The 23,528-nt window shown below is 38.9% G+C and overlaps 3 protein-coding genes across 6 annotated transcripts; all 3 read left to right on the top strand.

Annotated features, from left to right (window-relative positions):
• Window positions 1-239: 239 nt before the first annotated feature.
• On the top strand, window positions 240-4,290 carry LOC147849507 (pentatricopeptide repeat-containing protein At2g03380, mitochondrial-like). Its single transcript, XM_087337460.1, has one exon. It carries the CDS (start codon window positions 699-701, stop codon window positions 3,231-3,233), a length of 2,535 nt encoding a protein of 844 aa, XP_087193586.1. The 5' UTR covers window positions 240-698; the 3' UTR covers window positions 3,234-4,290.
• A 1,802-nt stretch (window positions 4,291-6,092) lies between these two features.
• On the top strand, window positions 6,093-13,967 carry RING1A (RING 1A). 3 transcript variants are annotated; one of them, XM_087337456.1, is made up of 11 exons: window positions 6,093-6,835; window positions 6,869-7,027; window positions 7,125-7,164; window positions 9,478-9,536; window positions 9,624-9,705; window positions 9,845-9,965; window positions 10,063-10,104; window positions 12,574-13,095; window positions 13,184-13,303; window positions 13,382-13,588; window positions 13,680-13,967. In XM_087337456.1, the coding sequence occupies exons 1-11, from the start codon at window positions 6,097-6,099 to the stop codon at window positions 13,704-13,706; spliced, it is 2,118 nt and encodes a 705-aa protein (XP_087193582.1). In that variant the 5' UTR covers window positions 6,093-6,096; the 3' UTR covers window positions 13,707-13,967. The 3 variants fall into 3 exon arrangements, with proteins under 3 accessions (XP_087193582.1, XP_087193581.1, XP_087193580.1); XM_087337455.1 differs by having other exon boundaries at window positions 6,093-7,003; XM_087337454.1 differs by having other exon boundaries at window positions 6,093-7,027.
• Window positions 13,968-16,537: 2,570 nt separating this feature from the next.
• Window positions 16,538-22,660, top strand: VPS11 (vacuolar protein sorting 11). 2 transcript variants are annotated; one of them, XM_087337457.1, is made up of 5 exons: window positions 16,538-16,962; window positions 18,160-18,327; window positions 18,419-18,745; window positions 18,836-20,647; window positions 22,029-22,660. In XM_087337457.1, the coding sequence occupies exons 1-5, from the start codon at window positions 16,747-16,749 to the stop codon at window positions 22,359-22,361; spliced, it is 2,856 nt and encodes a 951-aa protein (XP_087193583.1). In that variant the 5' UTR covers window positions 16,538-16,746; the 3' UTR covers window positions 22,362-22,660. The 2 variants fall into 2 exon arrangements, with proteins under 2 accessions (XP_087193583.1, XP_087193584.1); XM_087337458.1 differs by lacking the exon at window positions 16,538-16,962 and having other exon boundaries at window positions 18,199-18,327; window positions 18,405-18,745.
• The last annotated feature ends 868 nt before the right edge of the window (window positions 22,661-23,528 follow it).

Here is a 23,528-nt window from a genome sequence, read left to right as displayed (position 1 = left end):
GCAACATCGGCCATGGGGCTCGAACCCATGACCAGAAGTTTAAGAGCCTTACACTCTACCATCTGAGCTAGGCCGACTCCCACTTTACTATGCCAGAATCGATCCCCTCGGGCCTATAGGGACTTTGTCTTTTCGGTGAAGAGAAGTAGCGGCCATCATCGGTGTGTGTAAAGCGGACGCGTTCACACTATGTCTCCTTCTTTGATCTTCTTTCGCTTCAAGAGCTAAATTTATTCATGATATAATCCATCCCCAATTGATGTCTTTCTCTAATCTTCTTCCAAGAATTAGCCATGGAAAGAAGAAGAAAAAGAAGGAGAAGGAGAGAAGATTCATGATATAATCCCCATATCTTTCTCTAATCTTCTTCCAAGAATTAGCCGTGGAAAGAAGAAGGAAAAGAAGAAGGAGAGAAGAAAGATGAAGGCCTTGGCTATGGAAACACAGGTGTAGCTGAGGCCAAAGGGAAGCAGGGAGGAAAATCATGAAGGATGATGATGTGTGGGCGATGGAGGAATTAGAGCAGAAGTAAGAGAAGCATGTAGAAGACTAAAAAATGTTGAGAAATATCGTAAGTTCGATTGGAAACTGTGTAACCCCTCCCCTGTACGAGAATCGCAAGTGATCGACTGAAGGATTGCTTGATATCGATCAAAATGGCATAAGATCGACCGAAAAATCGTGCAAGAATTTGCTGAATGGGTGTCCAATGTGGAATTACCAGTTTCATAAGCGATTCCTTACCTGCTCATGCATTCCCTTGTTATTTCTCACAGCAGAAAAACTCCCCTTTCAAACACAGCATTAGCAGTGATTTTCAGGAGCTGAAGATGACAACGAGGAAAAAAGTAAATTACACAACAAGAGAAGATTTCCACAAGAAGGAAGAGGAGCAACAGGCATTTCTTCTTAGCAACAGCTGTAACTATGAGAAATGTGATGAGGATAGTCATTTCATTGCTTTATTGAAGGTATGTGCAAAGCAGAAAGATTTGCATAGGGGAAGTAGAATACATCGGGATCTTGCTGAGCAGGGCTTGCTCGAAAAAAATGTTTATATTTGTAGTTCTTTGATTAGTATGTATGCCAAGTGTGGCGCGCTCCTAAATGCACAAGAAGTATTTGAATATTTCCGGTTTCGTAATGGAATCTCTTGGAATGCAATCATTACAGGATATACCCAACATGGGTATGGTGAAGAGGCATTGAAATATTTTGGAAGAATGCTATGCGAGGGCATGTGCCCTGATATCGTCACGTATCTTTGTGCCTTGAAAGCTTGTGGAATCATAAAAGCAGCAGATAAGGGCCAAGAAATACATGCAGCGGTTGTCGGAGAGGGTAATATGCTTGTTAACAATCCTATGGTTGGCACTGCATTGGTGGATATGTATGCTAAATGTGGTCTTCTTGGTAAATCTCAAGAGATATTTGACAAACTTTCAGTTCGAGATGTTGTCTCTTGGAGTGCTATCATTACAGCGTATGCTCAACATGGGAATGGTGTAGAGGCACTGAAGCATTTTGAACAAATGCAACGTGAAGGTGTATCTCCGAATGCTATCACTTTTGTTAGTGTGTTGAAAGCTTGTGGGAGCATCGGAGCGTCTTATACAGGCCAAGAGATACATGCAAAGATTGCGAGTGAAGGGTTTTTGAAGAAAGATATAGTGCTTGGCACTGCCTTAATAGATATGTATGGGAAATGTGGTCTTCTGGAAAAAGCTCAAGAAGTGTTTGATCAGCTTCCATTTCGAGATGTGGTTTCATGGAGTGCACTTATAGCAGGATACACACAATTTGGATATGACACGGAGGCGATTGATTGTTTTGAACAAATGAAGCGTGAAGGTGTGTCTCCAAATGCAGTTACCTTTGCTAGTATCTTGAAAGCTTGTGGAAATCAAGGAATCTTAGATAAGGGCCAAGAAATACATTTAGAGGTAATAAGAGATGGGTTGCTAGAAAAAGATGTCATGGTCGGAAATGCATTGTTGGATATGTATGGGAAATGTGGTGCACTTGCAAAAGCGCAAGAAGTCTTTGGCAATTTGTCAGTAAGAGATGTCGTCTCATGGAATGCACTCATATCAGGTTACGTTCAAAATGGTGAGACTGAGCAGGCATATAAGTGTTTTGAGCAGATGCAACACAAGGGCTATGAACCAAACGAAAGCACATTCTCTTGCATTTTGAAAGCATGTGGCAGAATAGAAGGCTTGTCTAAGGGACAAGAAATACATGCCGAGATTATCAGACGGGGGATATTAGCAAATGACACTGCTCTCAGCAATGCATTGATTGATATGTATGGAAAATGTGGTGCACTACTGGAAGCGAGGGAAGTTTTCGACAATCTTCAGGTTCGTGATGTTATTACTTGGGGTGCAATTATTGCTGGATGCGTCCAACATGGGTATGCTCAAGAAGCACTTCATCTTTTTGAAAGAATGCGTTTCGATGACATTTCTCCAGATGCAGTTACCCTTGCTTGTGTGTTGAAAAGCTGCGGCTGCGTTGGAGCTTTGCATAAGGGCCAAGAAATACATGCTGAGATGGTAAAGGATGGGTTGTTAGAAGTTGATATCGTCGTTGATAACGCATTGATCGACATGTATGGGAGCTGTGGGATGCTAATGGAAGCAACAGAAGTTTTTGACAAAATGAATGTTCGGGATGTAGTTTCGTGGACTTCATTAATTTCGGGATTTAGTCAGCTCGGAAAGGAATACATGGTATTTAAACTAGTTGGAAATTTGGTAAATGAAGGGAAGATACCAGATTTGGCGACATTTACAATTTTACTCAATTTATGTAGCCATTCAGGTTTACTTGACAAGGGTGAAGTATACTTTGAATCTATTAGCGAAGTTTATGGCATAATGCCGACTTTAGAGCACCATGCTTGTATGATTGATCTTTTTGGGCGTGCAGGACACTTGGACAAAGTAATTTCAATAATAAAACAGATGCCATACGTTGCTAACATGTCAATATGGCACAGTGTTTTGGGTGCGTGCCAAAAATGGGGAAATGTGAAGGTAGCAAGGTTTGCCTTTGAACATGCACTTCAAATCGATGTGATGGATGCAACTGCTTATGTTTGTCTAAGTAATCTTTATGCCACATGTGGGATGAAAGAGGAGGTGGAGAAGATCGATGCCTTGAGAGAAGAAAAGGGTGCATGGAAAACATCTAAAACATGGTCATTCCAATGTATAGATTGTGGATAGGTTTAGATCAACTTGACAAATTTCATGACATATTGGAAGTTGCCAAAGTGAACATATGAAGAGAAACCATCACTAAATATACAAGATTGGTGATACCAATACATAAATCTGGAATGATGATAAAGACTCACCTTCAATGATATGAGAAATATGATCATAACCTAGCTTCAAAGTTTAATCCTCTCTATCACCCCCGTTCCGAGGGAATTGTTCTTTAGGCCGGAACCAAACCGAATGCAAGGAAGTGCATCCATGTGTATGGTACATAATCATGGACAAAAAAGCTTTCCTTCCTGCGTTTACCAACCAACACATTATCTACAGTCTTTTGGATCGAAGGTGAACAAAGTTGCTTTGGGCTTGTGAGCATTATGGCCAACAAGGGCATTCATGTGTAAACACACATCCAACACATGTATACAAAGAGTGTGCGCTACTCTATCCCTCTCTCTTGGGAATTGAATACTTAATTCCCCATAGTGTTTGTAACTATATAGTTTTGAATCTTAATACATGTGGCAAGCGAGGGGCAAGACAAGTCTAAGCATAGCCAAACTATAAAATTTAATATTGTTGCAAATGCAGCACAATGTGAAAAGAAAGAGATGACAAAAATGTGACCATTAAGAGGAACTATAGAGGGTCTTTGGGGAAGATGACAAATGGTCCCACAAATGGTGTGCCACATAAAGAAACAAGGAGTCAAGCTTTAATATGATTCTTTTTTTTTCATCCTACCTAGGCTTTAGATGAGGTGGATGATGTTAAAGGTAGCAAATTTTATCTTTTATGCTTTGCTAGATGCAGATGAATGAGGGAATCTGGGAATTTGACCCATAAAAAGACAAAGTTAGAAGTTACATATTCAGACAATACAAAGAGACATCCAAGATGCAAAGTTTTCATTCATATATAGTAAGGACATAACAACAACGCATGGCAATGTGATGACTCACTTGGAAAGGATAATCATAATTTCCATTGACTAATAATGTACCTTTCTCGAGACAATATTGGAAATCCTCAAGACTTACAAAAACAACCATGTTGTGTAGCCTACATTAGTCAACTAGCGTAAATGAAAGTACTAGTATATAAAAAGTTATTATGCAATTAAAACAAAGTGGGAATATGCATATGAAAACTCATAGTGGTCTTAAGAGAATGGAAGATAATAGCCATCCATATGTATGGATTTGAACTTTGTGAGTGTAAACCTCTACTGTCTACATCTATTCCTTTCTCATGTTATTGTTAAGAACTTAGGTAGCTTTTGGACCTAATGTTAGTAGAAACACTAGTACACCTACTAGGCCTCCATCTAGTTACACTACTCTAGGATGTCTGCGCATAGCCAATGCCTCTTTCAAATGTTGACACCATATCTACTAATCCACCACTACAAAGACTTGATTACCTTGTAACTATAACTTTGGCCCTAGTGTTCACAAATGCTTAAAGAAGGGCTCATCTAGCTGATGGTCTATTTGTATGTATCCATTACCAAGGAAACTCAAACAATGGGATTTACTTAGGTTCAATCTCAATTGACTAATAATGAAATCCTCACAAAGGTATTGGAGTAGTACCAAGGTCTGATCTCTTCACCTAAGGTTGGTGTGAGGACGAGTTTGGGATTGATCAATTGCCCAATCGACATGAGACAAAGGCTAGAGTCTGCTATAAGGTGAGGGTCCGAGGGCAAATATGAAGAAGTCACACGACGAAGTCTAGCGAAAGAAAGGTGGCAAGGGCAGAGATGAAGGAAAAACATCATGGATCCGAGGAGGAGAAGATGTGACAGACCAGGAACATGGGCAAAGGTCAAAGGTCAAGGTAAAAAAAGAAATGTAGTAAGGGGGGAAGAGAGATAGACAAACGGACGTGGCGGATCAAGAGCATGGGCGAGGGCGAGGTCAAGGTCAAGGATATGGACAAGGACAAAGATCAAAGGTCAAGGTCAAGGACACGGTCAAAAGGTCAAGGTCAAGACAGTCAAAAGGTCTAGGTCAAAGGACAAGTAGGAGACCAAGTTCACCACTAGAAGCGACATAGACAAACATATGTGGCGGATCAAGAGCATGGGCGAGGGCGAGGGTGAGGTCAAGGTCAAGGCCATGGACAAGGACAAAGATCAAAGGTCAAGGTCAAGGACATGGACAAGGACAAGGACAAAGATCAAAGGTCAAGGTCAAGGACATGGACCAGGACAAGGACAAAGCAAGGTCAAGGTCAAGGTCAAGGTCAAGTGGGACCGGGGTGGCACAAACTAAGTCCACCACCGGAAGCGACATAGACAAACAGACGTGGCGGACGAAGAGCATGGGCGAGGGTGAGGTCAAGGTCAAGGACAAAGGAAGGTCAAGGTCAAGGTCAAGGTCAAGTGGGGCCGGGGAGGCAAGACCAAGTCCACCATAGGAAGCCAGCCAAACCCATCTCCATCTCCATCTCCATCTAGTGGTGCTGCCTGTTTTTGCACCACCTCCCCCTCCCACAGATATATATACATACATACATACATATATTTACATACATAACATATATATTCTTCTACCTTGCATTGCATCTTGTCAGCTTCTTCAGGAAATCTGGAAGAAGAAGAAGAAGAAGAAAGACAGATTCTCTCACTCTCTCTCACTCTTTCTGTGTGCGTGTGCGTGTGTGTGTGCAGAAGGTAATCTAGGCCCCCTCGCATCATTCATTCCCTGCGATCCATCTTCATGCTGATGATATGGTGATGTGGGCGATTATGATGATGATAATGATGGTGATGGTGATGGTGATGGTGGTGGTGGTGGGGGTGATGAATTGATTTCATGATGGTCATGGTGATGATGATGGTGAGCTAGAGAGATTAGATTAGATGGTCGTGTCCATGGAGGAGGAGGATCTTGTTGAGGGTCGTCCCCTCCATTCTCCTCCTGTCCATGAATTCCCTGGCAAAGACGAGGTTTGCCATGGTAGCTTGGCTTTGATCAGTGAAGTTGTGGAGAAGGAGGCGCAATCGGATGTGAAATATGCAGGCGCGGAAGATGGCGAAGATGAAGATGAAGATGAAGATGACGATGGAGATGACGATGGAGATGGAGACGGAGATGGAGATGGAGACGGAGATGGAGATGGAGACGGAGATGGAGACGAAGAGGGATATGGAGACGGAGATGGAGACGGAGATGGAGACGGAGATGGAGATGGAGACGGAGATGGAGAGGGAGATGGAGATGGAGATGGAGATGGAGATGGCGATGAAGATGAAGATGAAGATGGAGATGGAGATGGAGATGGAGATGATGAAGGAGGAGAAGAAGAAGAAGAAAGAAGAGAAGGAAGCGAAGGAGAAGAAAAGGATGTGGAGGAGGAAGATGAAGAAGCAAATGCAGAAGTGCGAACTAAAGCTAAAATAGAAGAAGCAGCAGAAGAAGAAGAAGACGCAGAAACAGCAACAGTAGCAGAAGAAGAAGAAGAAGAAGAAGAATTAGAAGGAGAAGGAGAAGGAGAAGGAGAAGGAGAAGGAGAAGGAGAAGGAGAAGGAGAAGGAGAAGGAGAAGGAGAAGAAGAAGAAGAAGAAGAAGAGGAAGAAGAAGAAGGTGATGATGATGACGGTACAGAAGAAGCAGAAGCAGAAGCAGAAGCAGAAGATGGAGAAGCAGAAGCTGAAGCAGAAGATGAAGAAGAAGAAGATGGAGAAGAAGAAGAAGAAGAAGAAGAAGAAGAAACAGAGACTGTGAAGGCCGATGTAACCCTAGAAGAAGACGACATTTCCTCCGCAGGTGACGAAGCAGCAGCCGAGAAAAGTATGTAAATTTGGCCCGTCCCAACTGATTTTCTGGCATTGAGGATGAGAAATGTATTACAAAGTGTTTTATTCCTTTCTGTGATCTTAATTTGCAGGTGCTAAGAACTGTTCGCCCCATAGCAATCTCCAAGAAGAGTATGTCTCTCATTTCCTCCCCACTCCCTTTTCTGTTTCTTTTACGTTCCAAATTGATTTGATCAACTAAGGGTCTACCCAAACTCCTTTCCTGCATCTGATGAATCAACACAGTCAATGTGTAATGGTGTATGTGTTTCTCTCGAGATGATTTACACAGTCTTAATGACAGACAAACATACATCTAACTCCGATACTTACATAGTCTTAACTGCATTCTCATCAACAATGGCAATGCTTCCTTCTGGCTACAAGAGCTCTGCATATATGTGTGGAATTCAGATTTGTGGATAAAAAATCATCCACTTTTTTGGTCAGTTTCATGGCCGCTTCAAACTTTTTCTGACAAAATCCGCATATACAGATTGATGGAAAGATCAGACTTTTTCATGAGTGTTGGAAGTACTGTCTGTAGAAGGATTTACCTACAATAACGCAGATATAAAACATTCCTTTCAAAAGGGACAGAGAAAGGAATCGAAGTGTGAAGTTTCTGTCAACCTTTGTGTACCTGATTCTGCACAGTGTCATGAAACCACACCTTATCCCATTCATGAGGTGCATTCCTCAATTTTTTGAAGGTGTAAGTGGACATGCCATGAGGCTGAGTACATATGTAAAGCAACATACAATTCTGATAGTCATCTCATGTCAGAAGTGGATGCGTTGTGAGGCCAACTAGATACATCACACAGAAATTTCAGTCGCGAACCCACATCTGCCTCGAGTACATTTAGACTTGAATTACATCTTGTATGCATTTTGCTTGAATTTTCTTGAGTAACTATTATCAGACTTCAATTGCGCTTTCCACTACCTCATTTGAAAGATAATCTCCTTTTTCGAGTCTGGTTGCCAAAACAATATTATCTTTCGACATTCTAAACTGTAACTTCATGTCATGCCAGGTATCAGATTGTATTACAGCACCTAAGTTTGATAGTAGAAGACAGATGCCCTTCTTCCTGTTATTCTTGGAAAAATATGTATTTTGAAGAAGTGGGTGTTAGTGTGCATGACATATGCTACTTTAAGTTAATGTATATTACTGACTTCATCAATTTCCACCAGAAAAGCTGGACTGCATTAGACATGTTGCCTAAAGTTGTGAAGTCAATCTAACAGACCCAACGAGAAGCTCTCTATTCTGAAGCTTTAGAGGATTCTCGCTCTTTAAAACCTGTTTCTGAGCACAAAAACCACCCACATGCTGCTCATTAATTGAAAGTCACTCTTTCTGCAGCTCTTTCTGCCTGGTAGGTAACTAACTGGGATTTCATAAAATCCAGGGTATACCCTCCCATGCTCTCAAATATGTGAGAATACCTTGATCATTTCTTCCAAATTGCTGTATGTCATTGGGGTTCGATTTCTTGTTAGTCTCTATCCATGAATCACCTTTATCGCTGTGAAATTATTCAAGCACCTATATCTATGCCGGTTTTGTATGCCAAAAAAGTCCTAAACAAAAGATGTTATGAATTTATGCAAAACTGTCATAAAAGCAAGGAGGAGAAAAATATAACTGCATTGTAAAATTGGAGTCTTATATCATACAAAGGCCGAATTGTATTGGAAGGACAGAACGTATCTGCTAGTATTGATTTATGGTGTATTTGGAAGAGCTGATGTTCTCACATTCTCAGTGATGAGGCTCATTCCACCACAATGATTCTAGACACAGTCTGGTGACTGGCATGCGCTCATTCACACCTCAAGGAGATAGTGGGGTGCTTCCGCTGGCTCATCAAGGGAATTTGAGGAACAAATGCGGGTTTTCCTCATTTATTGGGGCACTCTCCCCGTTCTTAGATTTCGCCTCATGGAGACATTGTTTGGAGGTATAGTACACCATAGTGGTTCATTTTGCACAGTGCCTCTCAGACTGAGATACTAGAGCTGTGATACTACTTTTTTGTTTTTCATCCAATCCCTTTTGTGAGAATAGATTTGTAAAGACCATATGATAGCTCTTTCACCATAATAATATGGGATGCACACTCTTGTCCCAGTTTATCCCTCTTCTCCTTCATGGAAAAGGTTCCATATGCTGTTTTATAAAAAAAGAAGCGAAGTTACAAACAGCTATTGCAGATTTGAAGAAACTCTTGACAAAAAGACAAGCTAACGTCAGTATCCATTCCATCCTCTAAAGTGTGATAACCTACTTCTCGCTAAGGGAATGTATGTAAATAGAATTTTGCTTTTACTTTTCTGAAACAAATGTAGTACGTCGTTAAATTTTTTTATAAAACTGTTTCTATCAGTTTAGAAAACCATTAACCAAGAAGAATTAAATTTGATTGATCTTAGGTTTGTTGAAGTGGATCTTGCTGACATCAGAAAGGATGTCCAATGTCCCATTTGCCTTGGTATGCTGGTGATTGGGCATTACTTAAAATTTACAGGTAGTAGTTGTATATATGCAATATGTATTAATGGTCTATTTTGGTGCTCAGGTATTATTCGGAAAACAAGGACTGTGATGGAATGTCTGCATAGGTTTTGCCGGGAATGTATAGACAAGTCCATGAGATTGGGGTAGAATGTCCCTTTTTATTGATGCTCATGTCATAAATGCCACATTTCATCTATTTATAGACTTCACTTTCTCTGTCAGATAATTTTGTTTGTGTTTTGATCACTCTAAATTTGCCTCATTGTTTTTGTTTTTCCTTAGGAATAATGAATGCCCTGTTTGTCGCACGCATTGTGCAAGTAGACGGTCTCTCAGAGATGACTTGAATTTCGATGCTCTCATTGCAGCATTGTACCCAAATGTAGATAAATATGAGGAAGAGGTATAAGATGTGAAACTGATCATCTCTATAATTGCAATTGTCTAAAATAAAATATATGACTAATATGTTGATCAACAAATCTTTTAACATCTTCCAGGAGTTTGCATTACGTGAGGAAAATGAACGCAGAAATAAGCAGGTAAGATATTCTGATAAGTTTTTGGCTTCTAGGATGCATAGGTTTTTGGTATTCAAAAATATATTTGAGGCTGCACTAAATTGAATTGTTCACATGTTGGATTTGAATTACAATGCAATTCCTATGGTACATGCCAGTTATTGTACCAGCACTTAGTTGATCGTAATTTATTTGGAAGTTTTTGGATCATCGTTTTTATGAAATAGGAAACTCTTATATGTAGAGGTTCCAAGGTACTCTCTACTGGGAATACTAGGAAAGAAGAAAATTGCTAATGGCTCCTGCAGAATTCAGCACATAGATCTAACAAATTGTGAACACCGTGAACAATTTTCAAATGTGATTAAGAATTAATTGCTTCTACTCTGGCAGTATCCATTTGCATCAAAACAATTAGCCCAAGGAAATGTATCTCTATGGCCATGAATTGATTGCTTGGGCTTTGGCAGGATACATTTGCACCCCTTAGTTTCGAAACAATGTGTTCGAGCAATTGTATCTCTTCTAAAAAGAAACCACTTTTCTTCGTATTTATAACCTATCTGTCCTTGCAGTGGTCATTGTAAAATCAGAGGGAAATGGTCTATATGCCCTTGGCCATTCTTACAGTACATTATGCCATCAAGAATGTGCACATGAAATCCTGTATGGATGAAATTCTATACATTATTCTATTGAAATTAGCAGGTTTTTAAGTCTGCAAGGCATTACTAGAAATTCGTAGCACCAATAGTTAAGAATGGAGTCTTATGTACATCCTCAGGTGTAATCTGAATCTGACAGTAGCGACTTTTGAAATCAATCCTGCTCAATATTGCCCCCTGTGTTAATCGATCAAGTATATCATCAAGCCTTGGTATTGGAAATCTATTTTGGTTGTACTCTTGTTCAGTGCACAGTAATCATTATGCATGCTCGAAGAACCATTTTTCCTCTGCTACAATAAGAGATGAATTGTATACGTCTTTTATCTGGGCCGCACTTACCTGTAAGGTGGTAGGTTAGATGGATCACACCTGCACCAAATCAATTGTATCATTTTCAGGCCTTTCAGAATGTACCTCTCCCAGTAGAGCATAATGTAAGGTTCTTCACTGTTTCCGAGTATCAGGGTAATAGACTCCGACTGACCATGACATAGTAGTTCTACTTCAGCCATACATTCCATCTTTTCTGCACAGATACCTAACTTCGCTTCCAACTTTGGAGAAATAAAATTTGTACAAGCTCCAGAATCAATCAATTATATCCATGTGTTTCTAGATTTTACCCTAAGCGCGGTACAACTCCGGCATTTGTCCGAATAAGGATTTGACTTTGGCATCATGGACTTGTGTTCCCTATTTTGATGGCCCATTGTTTTTACAAATAAAGCATTTCCATTCTTACACCAAAGTTTATCTTTCTTGGTAAAAAAAAAAATTCCAAAAACTTTATTGGTATGTCTTCCCACTGGAATTCCTTTTTCATGTTCTGCCTTGACTGAAATCATGCTTGAGTGGCTTCTTGAACTTAAAAAGGATTTTCTACCTGAATCTTTATGGTCATCGAAGGATTTACTTTCAGGATTCTTCACGCAAAACTTTTGCCTTGGGGCATCACTGTGCTGACATTTTTCTTGTTTCTTAGAAGGCGCCGGAAGGTTTATCTTGCTTGTCTGTGTGAGTATCCTTGCAGAAACGTTTTTGTTACAATTCTTCTGCTATAATATTGATCATCATACCAACTATTTTGTTTAGCTCTACCATGTGTGAGTGTGGTGTGTAGTGTGTGGGAATGCATGTCTTTTCCAGCGTAGATGTGTGGTCACTGCTAATCCAAGAGATCTACTAGGTATACTGAACTTTCTTATCTTTGTTAGAAGAGATGGAGAACCATCAAGTAATCTATGGAGGATGGAATATAGACTCCGACTTGTATCCCTTTACATGCGGAGTTTGCTTCTAGTGCACTTGTGTGCCTATGCACATAGCAATATCTGTAGTCTTGACGCTATCCTCAAAGTTTCAGCACAAGATCTTCTGAGAGAATCAGATGAATTGCATATAGTCATGTGTAGGGTATCATAGATGGCCAGAAAATGTTGTACTGCTTTCTTCTTAGCAGTGGCTTTGTCATCCATGTAGTCAAAACTATTTTCCCTACTTTCTTTCTTTGAGCGCTTCTGGTATGTTTCCTTTCTTGTGTAGTTGCTACCTCAGCTGGTGTGAGATCTTCATTGAGATATATCTTCGCACCTCATCTCTTGGATAGGAAAGATTATTTCTGATTTGGTCTTTTCAGCATATGCTATATCTTTGTTATACAAATAATACTCTTCAAACTTGTCCTTTACTTTATTGTTTTGTGTAATGAATTTTATTAAGACAATGCCCATTACCTAAATAATAAAAAGAGGTGATTCATTAAAAAAGAGAGAGAATACATTGCTTTTGAATTTTCTTTAACTAATATGATTGTTCACTGAAGCTTCAACAAAGTATTGCGGAGACGTTAGAACGTCAATCTGATGCTATCACAAGACGTTACACAACAGCGAAAGTTCCAGCTGCAGCAATTGTCCGTAGGGCTCAAAGCAAATATCGGAACATCGATAACCAAAGTAAGGGCAGAACCCATGGCTATGGTGCAGACGAGGATCCTTATGTGGAGGATTATGAACAAACACTTGGTTCTGAAGCCACCACGAGGGAAAGAAGGTCCAAACGGCGAAAAAGAGAGACAGCAATGTTTCAACTGGAGGCTAGTGATGATGAACAAGGTGATGTGCAGGTTAGCAGACCTTCAAGAAGAGGAAATGAAGAAACCAGAGGAGAAACATCAAGTGGCAATGTTGCAAAATTAGAAGGCCTTGCAACATGGGCTAGGGCTGGTTCACGGAGTACTGCGCGTTACGGAAATCTAAATATAAGCAACAACCGGTTAATTGCCCGAGCAACGTTGCTTTTGGATGTGCTTTCAGCAGCTTCACAAATGGAGAAAGAGATTGAAGTATATTACAACTTTTTCATGGACTCTTTTTGTTATTTCTCATGAGTATTGGCCACGGATTTTAATCTTTCTCTTGCTGGTTATGCAGTTCGATGTCCATTTCACCTTGCAGCCTTTCAACCATAATGATACCTACGATAAACTCCCTAGCCTTGAGAAGCCTTACCTGTGTTGTCCGGCAAATGTAACAGTGCGACATGTATGTGAGGTAAGCTCAATATACCATTTATGGCTCTTTATTTGTTATGGTTTTAGGCATCTATAAAATATAAAGTTTTGATTTCAGTTCCTTCTACGCCGCCTACCGATCCATCCAGATGAAGAGATAGAACTTGTTCTTGGAAGTAATGACGGGCAAGAGTTATATATGGATGGGAAGAAACAGAAAAGTGGGCATGATGCTGGTGATAGCTTTAGAAATCCTGGAATACTTCGTCCAGAGGCTACCCTTGGGCAGATTCATGATGTTCTATGGCATTGCCATGGTAACCTGGTATGATCAGTCTACTTTATAAGATCTCAAATGTGCATTATTAAAAACATCATAAATGTAAGTGTTACTAAGGAACTTAAGTCTTTTCCAGGTTCTGATGTATCGTCGCCGAGGGTAAATTATTATCAAAACCTGGGAAGGCAACATCCTAGGGAGCAGATAGTGCTTATATTTTCTGTGCATGATTCTTGCATTTTGTGTTGTGAATAACTTCAACCATTGTTACTCTTGGAAACATAAAGAAAAAAACATGGTCCCGAGTAGATGCTAAGTATTTCGACTTGGGTCCAAACATATGGGTGTCAACTACTGATGATGTTTATACTCACACACAAAGCATTATGTATTTTATTATAAAAGGTTTTTCAGGCTTGGCTCACTTTGTCCAGAAAATCGTCAAATTTTGCACGGCTCAAATGTGAGGTATATATGTTATCCACCTGGGTGTTGAATCCTGTAGCGATATCTTTCTTCCCTAGTTAGCTTAAGATATAAATCACTAGTAATATCCCTTTTGTTTTGATCAATCACAATCTCGACGCCAAACTTCAGATGTACCCAAAGACATTTTTCCAATTAAAACAGGATGCCATTTATGAGGAGATATGGCCAAACAATCTAGCAGTGGCTTAACTTATAATTGTGCCACATTTTAGTTATGCTTCCAAGTTTTTGTGATACATCCTTCATGTTCTCTCTCTCCACCTCATCCCCAAAACGTCGGTTTTGTAATAGTATGATGAATATAGCTAAGGCCTAAGTGTAATAACATGCAGTTCAAATTTATATGTAATTGTACTGAACACAACTATAAACATTAAGCTACTCTTTATTTCCATGCAATTTGCAAATCACAGATAACAGTATTGCAATTCAAATTTCATATGTAATCGTATTGAAGGCATTGATAAACAATGAGCTACTTGGTATTCCCAAGTAATGAACAAATGCGAGTTGATGGCATACTATTTCTTCAAAGAAGTGAACTTCGCAAATGGTATTTCTCAACGATGTTGAGTATTTTGAATGACAGATGTGTTGGGATACTACCAACAATATGGTCATTTTTATTTTTATCTTGTTCCCCATCACATCATTATCCATGTCATGGAAGGCAAATTCTTATAGTATAATGGAAATTCTTTTCATCATTTTCACTTCTTTTAAGGGTTCTTACACTCATTAATCTAATGTTTCTTGACAAAATTCATAATTTTTCCTAGCGTTGAATTGCTATTAGTATGTTTTTGTAATGCATTTTATCCATATATTGTGCATTGTGTCTACTTTGACTTGATTGAACATTTATTGCTAGATTTTATTGTGCTTTGTTATAGGTCACCATGGCTAGAGCCATTGTAATGCTTTCAGTCTAATCATTTCATCATGTATGCAGAAGTTCTACTAATGAAGAATTGTTTTTTTTGAAAAAAAAAAAACAAGAACAGTTGTGGAACAATCATCGAGCCAATTTGTACTTCCTACAAGTTTTATTACAAATTTGGGATACCCTTTCAAATAAGGAATTGCATGTGGGGGAATGCTTGAAAGCAACAAATTGAATTTCACCTTTATTAGTATGTAATTACCCATCCTTTCCACAACTTACATGTTCAATGGTTTAATCTAGTAAAGCACTTCTTACCATGTCACACAACTTTTGTGAGGATGTTGGAGGTCTTTTAATTGGTTACGCAATGAGGGTGCCATGTTGCGTAATTGTTAGACTCTCTCATCACCACTATTCTTGCTCAAAGTGTATCTGATTCTAATCAATAACAAAAGGGGCGTGCCATGCTAAGTTTCTACGGATGATCATACACATATTCGAGGTAGGTCCTAAAGGGCCTAATAGACTACTTGTCCTAAGATTTCTACATTGTGGTCTCAGAAGATGGTTTGACGTTTGACACTCATGTTAATATGGAGCATGCACAAGAGTATTGGTATTAATGAAAGATTTGTTCAACAAAATTGATATGAAGTTTTGTTAAAAATATGTATATTGGTGATAGGATCAATGCAGAAATACAATTTGGTATTGGCATTGATGCCAAAACACAAAATTGGTTGTAGTATTATTGATGCTAAAACACAAATAAATAATATGATCAACTACTAAAGTTTCTTGTTCTGATTCTAGTAGTGCTGCTTCAAGAATATGTTTCATTCCAAATGATGACGATGACGATGAATCACTAATTTGTGCCAATGATTAACCAAACGAGCTATTGTTTACTATCTTAATGAGTTTGTTGTAGCACAAATATAGTTGATGAGTCCAAAAATTAACACTAATGAGTGAATCTACACTAGAAGAACTAATCGTCGAAAAAGGATGGTTGAAGAAGCTATAAAGATGCCTTTACATATATATGTGGACTTTCAAGTCATCGATGTTTACTCCTCCTTAGAAACATACAAAAAGATTAGTGTTCAACATGAATGTGTATAGAGTGGGCAAGAATAATGGTGACAAGAGAGTCGAGCAACTATGCGGCACAACATCCTCATTGTATAACCAATAACCAACCTATACCATCATGTGCAATAAGTGATGAATGATTTGCTAGTGCTATGCCAGACAAGTCTATCGTGCTCGATGTATAGACAGACAAAACAAACATGCATATTATGTATGAGATATTGTTCGATGCATAGATAGGTTAGGGGGGCAGGTATATTATGATGAGTGTCCACAAGAGACTGAATGCGAGAGCATACAGGATGTGCTGGCGAGAATCGAACCTCGAGTCACTTCGTATCTCAAAATTCTCAAAGAATCTTGATGTGTATGATTTATTATTGCATGGAATCTCAAAGAATCTGGAAAGAATCTTGAAAAAAAAATCATGGATGGATGTAATCTTTAGCATGTGTTCAATGAAGGAATTTCTAATAGACTTTTGATTGAAGCAAAACACATGGAGGTAAGAGAAAACAGACCCAAAGCAAAAAAAAACAATGCATAAAACAAGAAACAGAACACATGAAACAGAGGGATTCCTAATAGACTTTTGATTGATCGCGAAAACCCACATCTAGATCTTTGATCCTAAGACACAGACGGAGTCAGAGTCAGAAACAGAGTCAGAAACAGAGACAGACAGATTTAGAGACAGAGTAGACACACACACACACACACACACGCTTATATAATGTATCAATGGAGGAAATTCCAGTTCTTTGAGGAGAAGCCTACGTCTTGTGCTGAGGAGCTTCGAGGGGACATCGTTTGCAGCACGAGTGGGCGGGGTCAGCTTCTTGTTGCGCAGAGAGGCAATGGTCTCGTTCATGTCCTCGATCGGAACCTTAAGCTTTCGCACTCTTTTCTGGCTCATTCCAGTCATGTCCATCACATTCAGCATCTCAAGGTCCACTTCGCCTGAACTCTCTCCTAAATTTGTTTATTTATGTATAGAGAAAAATATGTCTTTTTCCATTGATCCAATTTTCAATTTGTTTCTGGCACATTGTATAGATGTGCATATGTTATATATATATATATACACACACACACATCTTTATGTTGTATGTATATATCCGTGTGTGTATATATGTATGTGTGTATCTGTGTGTGTTTGTTGGTTTAAGTTATACATATATATGTATGTTTGTAGTTGGATCCAGATCCAAGCATGATTGGTTAGTGTTTGAGTAAAAGAATTAGATAAGATACTCTGAGACAAGCCATTATTTCTAAGATAGAGACTTTTGTATGTAACATGTTATAAGAAGACAATCCTTGCTTTCTAGGAAGACTCCAACACAATGATTATGTGATATCACATTGTTCCTTGCATTGAAAGTGATAGATATAATACAATAAGGCAAGACCTTGTTTTCAAACATAGGGAATCATGTGTACACTGATATGGATGTATGCTTTTTTTCATGTAGAAACCACTGTTCATTAGGTATGGTTGTAAGATTGTTATGTGCAGATGGGAGATACTTTTCTGAAACTGGAAGCATGTTATTCCAAATCAGAATCATATGGACATTACTGTGCTTTATGCGTCTTCTTGTAGGTAGTATGTTCTCTAGATTTAAAGAGTGTGAGTCAATATCTTGCTATGCTTCCTCTTGCGAAAGGATGGTAATTAATTTCTTTGGCTCTCCAAAAATCAAGATGATGCAGGTTTTATTGAGCTTCAATATAAATGGTATAATTTAGCCAGGAGTCTCAGAGATATAGTAATGATTATGAGAAATTCATGTGGAACCCGAGCTCTCTGTCTAAATGAAGTCTATAAGGAGCATGCTATCCCCAAAAAGTTGGGACTTTCACACTAGCTGAGTCCTAGCATTTTTGGGATACCATGCTCCTTTCATCGCTGCCGCCACTTTCTGGGCTCTACCTACATGTACTTGTAGAATCTAATGATCTATGGTTTTAATATATAACATATGTTTGTTTTTGCATTTGTGTACACTCTTAAGTGGACATTTTTCTGGTCCTGTGAGTCATATGCTTATGTTTCGATATATAGAGTTAATGCATATTATAGGATTGTGATTATGTACCTTTACAATGTCTTGGTTGGATGACTTTTAATGCCTTTCTGCAGCAAAGAAATATGCTTGTAACAATTGGTGAAGATGAGACAGTTCCTTTCTCCACAATTTACCTCAAGATATTTGATTTAGATAAAACCGTTGGGGAGGGCTCAAGCACGACTGGGCCTTCATGTATTCGATCTCTCCAGGTCTTCACCGATAAATATCCTGAAGCAAAGGTATGCTTGCTTATTTAAGATGGTTCTTGGATATCATAATGATATCAATTCTTCTGCATTTTCACTTGATTGCATAGTTATTGTACTGCAGATAACTTCTTTCTTGGTATTTGAAGAGGCACCGCCAATGTTGCTTATATGCTTGGGACTAGAGACAGGAGTTGTTTACTGCATAAAGGGTGAGGTTTCTCGTGGTGGTATGGGACGTCTAAAACTTGTAGTTAATTCTTCAAAAGATGGTCAAATGGCGTCAGCCATAACAGGGCTTGGTTTCCGAGTGGATGGTCAAGCACGCCAGCTTTTTGTCGTGACCACGAACTGCATCTCTTTGTTTAACATGCATGAACAGACCCCAAACCAGATCATTCTCGATCCACATGGTTGCGATACAGGGTGTGTGGCGATGAATGACAATCAGGTTTGAAATCTATGCTGATTCCTGAACTTCTTTTTCTGAAATTCTCTGCAGAAAGATGTATAATTTGTTTATAACAATACTCTCTATCAGGATCTTGTGGTTGGACTTCCTGAGGCGGTCTATTTTTACGATGCAGATGGGCGAGGTCCGTGCTGGGCTTTTGAAGGAGAGAAAAGTTTTGTGGGGTGGTTTAGGGGGTATCTTCTGTTAGTTATAGGAGACCAGAGACGACCAGATAAGAGTGTTTTTAACATTTATGATTTAAAGAACAAATTGATTGCATACAGTTTTCCAATTGGAAAGGTCGCTCACGTATTGTTCGAATGGGGTAATATTATAATACTTACGGATGATCACAGTGTGATTTATTTAGGAGAAAAGGATATGGAGAGCAAACTTGAACTGCTATTCCGGAAGAGTTTATACACTGTTGCAATCAATTTAGTACAAAGTCAGCAAGATGCGGCAGCAATAGCTGAAGTTTTGCGGAAGTATGGCGATCATTTATATGGAAAACAAGATTATGATGAAGCAATGGCCCAATATATCAGGACAATAGGACAATTAGAACCATCATATGTGATCCAGAAGTTTCTAGATGCACAGAGAATCCACAATCTAACAAACTATTTAGAGAAGCTTCATGAGAAGGGTTTGGCTACTCCTGACCATACAACTCTCTTGATAAATTGTTTTACGAAACTTAAAGCTGTGGCGAAATTGGATGACTTCATTAAAGGAGATGGGGAGCTTCGGTTTGATGTAGAGACAGCTGTGAAGGTGTGTCGTGCAGCAGGTTATCACCAACATGCTATGTATGTTGCAAAAAAAGCTGGTGAACATGAGTGGTATTTGAAAATATTGCTTGAGGATTTAGGTGGATACGACGAAGCTTTTCAATACATCGCCAGCCTTTCACTGTATGAGTCTGCTTTAAGACTGAAACAATATGGGAAAATTCTTGTTTGCCATAAACCGGCAGAAACTATTGATGTACTATTGGGTATTTGTGTTGGAGATGGACCGCAAAATAGTATACACAGCAACGGTGTGCCAGAATATCTCCCATCCCCTGTAGATTTTGTACACATTTTTGTTGACCAGCCTAAAGAGCTGATGTTTTTCTTGGAACAGTATATCGCGAAGGTGAAAGAATCTCTAGCCCATGTAGAGATACATAATACCCTTTTGGAACTTTATCTTTCTGAAGATATTTCTGCACCTAGCCTGTCACAACCACCGGAGAAGATAGATACAAATCAAACTAGTTTGAACAGGTCTAAAAGTCTGAATATTAAGGTATCATCAAGGGGTGGATATTCCTCGACTGATTTGCTTTCTAAAAGAACAAGTAAAGGTAAAGCAGAAGTGGCAGCTGGAGAATTTCTCGTAGAGTCAAAAGAAGAACGAGCAGATCGGCGTATGAAAGGTCTAGCATTGCTTAAGAGTGGATGGCCTCCTCATGAACAACAACCTCGATATGATGAAGATCTGGCAGTTGTGCTGTGTGAAATGCATGGGTTTAGAGATGGTCTTCTCTTTTTGTATGAAAAAATGAAACTTTATAAGGATGTCATGGCTTGCTATATGCAAGACAAAGATTATCAGGGACTTATTTCTTGCTGCAAGAGATTAGCTGATTCTAGTAGGGGTGGAGACTCTTCGCTTTGGTCTGATGTGCTGCAGTATTTCGGGGAACGGGGAGAAGACTGTTCCAAGGAAGTGAAGGAAGTTCTTACGTATGTTGAAAAAGATAATCTGCTTCCTCCTCTTATCGTATTGCAGACGCTTGCCAAAAACCCAACTTTGAAATTAACAGTTGTGAAAGACTATATTGCTCGCCAGTTTCAACAGATATCACAATTCATTGAAGAGGACCAGAAAACAATTGATAAGTATCAGGTATTCGAAATATTTATAGCGATGGAAGAGTATTCCATGTTTTTTTGAGGAAGATGGTCTGTGTACTGATTATGTATGTTTTTTGGCATTGCCTTCTCCATGCATTTTATTTACCAAACAGTAGTGTGTAGAGTCCTGCGCCTCGAGGGGTTTTCACTCGCCATTGTAATGAAAGAGGGGGCCCTACTCTCTCTCCAATGCTCTTTGGGTTATATGTGGATGAGATCTCTTGACCATTTTGTCAGAGAGAAAACAAAAGAAATGTGTTTCTTAATCTAGCTTTGGGAAATATAAACATTTTAATAGATGTATCTAGTTATGGGTAACTACAATACTCACCAAGAGAGGTGATTGATCAATGATATCTGCAGACAGAAATTTCTGGCTTCTGAAGCCCTCCTTTAATTGTATTATTACATGGCTGTGTTCAGGTACGGATGGATGGGCCATGGTGTTGGAGGCAAGACATAGAAAATGTCCCTCACTCACTTGAAGCTACAACCACCTGTTGGAGATGGGTGGTTCTTGTGTATGTATATCCGTATAGAAGAAACTTCTCATAAATCTTCTATTGTTATAGATGGATCTGTGAGTGTCACCCTCTTCCTCAAGAGGCTCTTTTTTTCATGAATAAAAGTTCCTAGGCATCCTTTGTCAGTGTGTTCAATCACTCTACCAAGAGGTCCGAATTCTTCTCCAAAGAGACTAGGATATCCTCTTCAGACATGCATAATGCTCCTCATATTCAACTTCTTGATTTCAAAGCTGACATGTGTTCTACAAAAGCTATATTTGTATATTGTCCTGTCTTTATCCTCAGTTGATGAACTGATGTCTAGACCTGACCTATCATTGTGCAAAGGGTGTGTGTTTTTCTCCACATACTTGGTTGAACAATGAAATCATCTAGGGGACATAAAGAGAAGGGCTTAACAATGGGTCATCTTTTAAATTGATCCAAGTCCTCACTGTCCACTTTAATGATATCTGTTCTCCATTTCCTCTCTTTTGTAATCATGTTGAAAGCCAGGCAATTAACAGTATATGCTCAAATGGTCAATCACTATAATTAGTTGTACTGATGTTTTCCTCCTTATCTCTAACCTTATGCATTCGGTCTGTTTCCATGTGTGACCAGTGTATTGGAACAATCATACTTTTTTTAACAGAAACGAAAACGTTCATTTTGTTACCGAAAAGTAGAAACTACAACTAGGAGTTCATACATATGGAACCTATAACCAAAACTATATCCATACATCTTGTTTGACTATGAAAGGTAAACATGTTTAACACATTGTGTGCCATCTAATGAATGTCTTGCTATATTTTGCTCATTTATGGATATTTTCATTGTTTTGTTTTTGCTTTTTGTCTGCAGAAAGAAACTATTTTGATGCGAAAAGAGATCCATGATCTTCGGACAAATGCAAGGATTTTCCAACTAAGCAAATGCTCTGCATGCACTTCGGCCTTGGATCTTCCCGCTGTTCATTTCTTGTGTATGCATTCATTCCATCAACGTTGTCTTGGTGATAATGAGAAGGAGTGCCCCATTTGCGCTCCCTCGAATCGCACTTTGCTCGATATGAAGCATAATTTGGAGCAAAATGCCAATGATCACGATCGGTTCTTCCAGTTGTTGAGGAATTCAGATGATGGATTCTCGGTCATAGCCGAATATTTCGGTCGTGGGATGCTGAATAAATGCTAAGTTACGATGCTTTTATGTTTCTTTCTCTCAACCGAGTGTGAAATGGAATAATCCAGGTATTCATACAAGGATATGCCATTTTTTTAGAGCTCAAAGATTTTGGTTTATCGTGTATTCCTTCAAATTGTATTTTAACCATGGTTTTTTCTAAGTCATTAGCGATAATTGCTTTCATATCTTACTGACAACAAGATAGGGGCTTTTAGTGGTTACAAAATACATTGTGTATGAGTATTCCACTACACCATATAATTTTTATTCACATAATACATTTTGAAATCACTGGTTTTTGTGCCTTATTTTATGTTTCTTATATTTCCTTTGGCTTGTGCTACTTTCTTTTATCTGTTGATCTTTACTTTTGTTTGGCATCAGTTTTTTTTTTCTTTTTTGAGTTCTATGTTTGTCTGACACATGTAGTTTTGCTTCATTGAGTAGATCTTTGTAGTGTTACAAGGTTATCACTTCAGTTAATTGAAGTGTTATGTCAATGCTTCTAGATGGTCTCTATGGCAATTGAGAAGGATCTTGAAGTTTTTTCAAAAGACCTAAAGATATTTTGACTATACATAGAATGTATGGAAATTAATGGAGTGGTAACTTAAACATCATTTTAATGCCCCACTCTTACAAGTTTGCCACGACGCCACGATAGCACAAGCTTTCTATGGGTCTTATACCTCAAACACTCTACAACTCATATTCCTACTAGAATTAGCATTGAAAACTATGGTTGCCCTTTTGCACATAAAAACTTTTGCTTCATTAGTGATGTCTTTGATTGCATTGGCAAAAGAAATCCCCTATGAAACTAAATTCCACAATGTACTCAACCATCATTAGATGATTCCACAGTATTGCAATATATAAACCAATATATGAAAACAAGAGATGAATTAATCCTTGCTCATGATACCAAGTGTTAGGAAGGTGTATGCAGTAAACAAACAATTTATGATGATAAAAGATGTGTACGTTTAGTATATTCAAACAAGAATGACAAAGCTCAATCCAATTGAATACCCTTGAGTTGTAACTTGTGGCATATCTATTAGAAAGTGTTGGGAATATATCCCTCCCGTGGGAGGAGCTGATTGTTTGGAAGTAGCCGATAGTTGAAGACAAGGAAGAGCCGACTGTTCGGGCCGAGGAGAGCCGACAGTCAAA

Source organism: Azolla caroliniana, unplaced genomic scaffold, assembly GCF_043228905.1.
Source record: "Azolla caroliniana isolate FFs.n. ecotype wild unplaced genomic scaffold, voAzoCaro1.0.p SCAF_41, whole genome shotgun sequence".
Taxonomy (NCBI): Eukaryota; Viridiplantae; Streptophyta; class Polypodiopsida; order Salviniales; family Salviniaceae; genus Azolla; species Azolla caroliniana.
The sequence above is the reverse complement of the archived record's forward strand: the minus strand, read 5'-3'. Positions and strand labels throughout refer to the sequence as shown.

Bases quoted from the DNA above. Each gene is read 5' to 3' on its own strand.
- LOC147849507 (XM_087337460.1), top strand. From the start codon at position 699: ATGGGTGTCCAATGTGGAATTACCAGTTTCATAAGCGATTCCTTACCT.
- VPS11 (XM_087337457.1), top strand. From the start codon at position 16,747: ATGTATCAATGGAGGAAATTCCAGTTCTTTGAGGAGAAGCCTACGTCT. The intron at 18,746-18,835 runs GTTTGAAATCTA...ACTCTCTATCAG, and splicing joins TGGCGATGAATGACAATCAG to GATCTTGTGGTTGGACTTCC. The intron at 20,648-22,028 runs GTATTCGAAATA...TTTTGTCTGCAG, and splicing joins AAACAATTGATAAGTATCAG to AAAGAAACTATTTTGATGCG.
- RING1A (XM_087337454.1), top strand. From the start codon at position 6,097: ATGGTCGTGTCCATGGAGGAGGAGGATCTTGTTGAGGGTCGTCCCCTC. The intron at 7,165-9,477 runs GTATGTCTCTCA...GATTGATCTTAG, and splicing joins CATAGCAATCTCCAAGAAGA to GTTTGTTGAAGTGGATCTTG. The intron at 13,304-13,381 runs GTAAGCTCAATA...TTTTGATTTCAG, and splicing joins CAGTGCGACATGTATGTGAG to TTCCTTCTACGCCGCCTACC.